The sequence below is a fragment of the Rhinoraja longicauda genome, chromosome 19 (genome assembly GCF_053455715.1).
Source record: "Rhinoraja longicauda isolate Sanriku21f chromosome 19, sRhiLon1.1, whole genome shotgun sequence".
Classification (NCBI taxonomy): Eukaryota; Metazoa; Chordata; class Chondrichthyes; order Rajiformes; family Arhynchobatidae; genus Rhinoraja; species Rhinoraja longicauda.
Window position 1 is genome coordinate 3421387 of NC_135971.1, and position 2500 is coordinate 3423886.

Sequence of the window (2500 nt, forward strand, 5' to 3'; positions counted from 1 at the left end):
GAAACAGCCCAACTTGCCCACACCGGCCACCATGTCCCAGCTACACTCGTCCCACCTGCCAGCATTTGGTCCACATCTCTCCAAACCTGTCCTAATCATCTACATAAAGCATCTCTGGAGAGAAGGAATGGGTGACGTTTCGGATCGAGTCTGAAGAAAGGTCTCGACCTGAAACGTCACCCATTCCTTCCCTCCAGAGATGCTGCCTGACCTGCTGAGTTACTCCAGCACTCTGTGAAACGTCACCTATCCGTGTTCTCCACAGATGCTGCCTGACCCGCTGAGTTACTCCAGCACTCTGTGAAACGTCACCTATCCATGTTCTCCACAGATGCTGCCTGACCCGCTGAGTTACTCCAGCTCGTTCCCAAGTTCCCGCTGTGCGGCAGCCCGGCATTCCCTGTCACGTACCTGGGAAGAGCTGGACTTGAACATGGACTTCCTGGCCCGGTGAAGTTTCGGTTTCTCCCCCAGTCCCCGGGGGGGGATCGGCCTCTCCACCGTTGCCATGGAAACGTCGCCGGCCCCCTGGCCGATGGTCTCGCTCGGCAGGCTCCCCGCCAGGCTCTGCAACGATGCACAACACTGAATCACAGCCTGGCTTCAACAGTGTAGGGTGCCGTTCGGACCAAAGGGCCTGTGCTAGCCCTTGGCGCATCAGCCCCACGCCCCAGCCCTGCAACTAGGGGAGGGGGAGGGGCGAGTGGGGGGCAGGGGAGGGGCGAGGGGGAGGGAGGAAGGGGCAGGGGGGATGGGGAGGGGGCGAGGGGGAGGGAGGAAGGGGCAGGGGACGGGGAGGATAAGGGGGTTTGAGTGAGATGCAGTGGGGGGAGGGGAGGGGGGATGGGAGGGGAGGGGAGGAGGATAAGGGGGTTTGAGGGGGATGCAGTGGGGGGAGGGGAGGGGGGATGGGAGGGGAGGGGAGGAGGATAAGGGGGTTTGAGGGGGATGGAGTGGGGGGTGGGGAGGGGCGGAGGATATGGGGGGCTGAGGGGGATGGAGTGGGGGGAGAGGATATGGGGGATTGAGGGGGATGGAGTGGGGGGTGGGGAGGGGCGGAGGATATGGGGGGTTGAGGGGGATGGAGTGGGGGGAGAGGATATGGGGGATTGAGGGGGATGGAGTGGGGGCATGGGGAGGGGAGGAGGATAAGGGGGGTTGAGGGGGAGGGAGGAGGAGGAAGGCGGCTGGGGGATGGAGAGGGGGTTGAGAGGGATGTAGTGGGTGGAGGGGGGATGGGGAGGGGAGGATAAGGGGGTTGAGGGGGATGGAGTGGGTGGAGGGGAGGGGAGAGGGCGTGAGGGAGGAAGGGGGCGGGGGAGCGGAGGGGGGAGGGAGGAAGGGTGGAGGGGGAGGATAGGATAAGGGGGGTTGAGGGGGATGGAGTGGGGGAAGGGGGGATTGGGAGGGGGAGGGGAGGGCGGATGGGAGGGGGAGGGGAGGGCGGATGGGAGGGGGAGGGGAGGGCGGATGGGAGGGGGAGGGGAGGGCGGATGGGAGGGGAGGGAGGAGGCGGACGGGGAGGATAAGGGGGGTTCAGGGGGATGGAGTGGGGGGAGGGGAGGGGGGATGGGGAGGGGGGATGGGGAGGGGAGGGGATAAGGGGGTTTGAGTGGGATGGAGTGGGGATGTGGAGGGGCGAGGGGGAGGGAGGAAGGGGCTGGGGAGGGGGGATGGGAGGGGAGGGGAGGAGGATAAGGGGGTTGAGGGGGATGGAGTGGGTGGAGGGGAGGGGAGAGGGCGTGAGGGAGGAAGGGGGCGGGGGAGCGGAGGGGGGAGGGAGGAAGGGTGGAGGGGGAGGATAGGATAGTGGGGGTTGAGGGGGATGGAGTGGGGGAAGGGGGGATTGGGAGGGCGGATGGGAGGGGGAGGGGAGGGCGGATGGGAGGGGGAGGGAGGAGGGGGACGGGGAGGATAAGGGGGGTTCAGGGGGATGGAGTGGGGGGAGGGGAGGGGGGATGGGGAGGGGAGGGGGGATAAGGGGGTTTGAGTGGGATGGAGTGGGGATGTGGAGGGGCGAGGGGGAGGGAGGAAGGGGCTGGGGAGGGGGGATGGGAGGGGAGGGGAGGAGGATAAGGGGGGGTTGAGTGGGGGGAGGGGAGGATGTGGGAGGTTGAGGGGGAATGGAGTGGGGGGAGGGAGGAAGGGGGCAGGGGAGAGGGGGAGGATAAGGGGGGTTGAGGGGGATGGAGTGGGGGAAGGGGGGATTGGGAGGGGGAGGGGAGGGCGGATGGGAGGGGGAGGGGAGGGCGGATGGGAGGGGGAGGGGAGGGCGGATGGGAGGGGGAGGGAGGAGGGGAGGAGGAGGGGAGCGGGGGAAGGAGAGAGTGCTGCCCCTATGGAGGTTTGGGCTCGTGATAACTATGCATTCGGTTTTTCGACAACATAATTCCAGTGCGAGCCGCGGGTGTTGGTGTGGATAAGAGGGAGAGGGGGAGAGAGAGAGAGCCCCTGGTCCACAGCCACTCCCGGGTCATAGAAACATAGACAATAGGTGCAG

At 66.3% G+C, this 2500-nt stretch overlaps 2 protein-coding genes across 2 annotated transcripts in view; both read right to left on the reverse strand.

Moving 5' to 3' along the window:
* Positions 1–2500, reverse strand: part of LOC144603008 (zinc-binding protein A33-like) — an 852507-nt gene that overhangs the window by 687145 nt on the left and 162862 nt on the right.
* The window catches only part of LOC144602501 (uncharacterized), an 18210-nt gene continuing 16061 nt past the window's right edge, over positions 352–2500 (reverse strand). Inside the window, exon 8 of the mRNA XM_078415633.1 lies at positions 352–567. Within this exon, the coding sequence (XP_078271759.1) occupies positions 352–567 (216 nt within the window). The remainder of the gene's footprint in view (positions 568–2500) is intronic.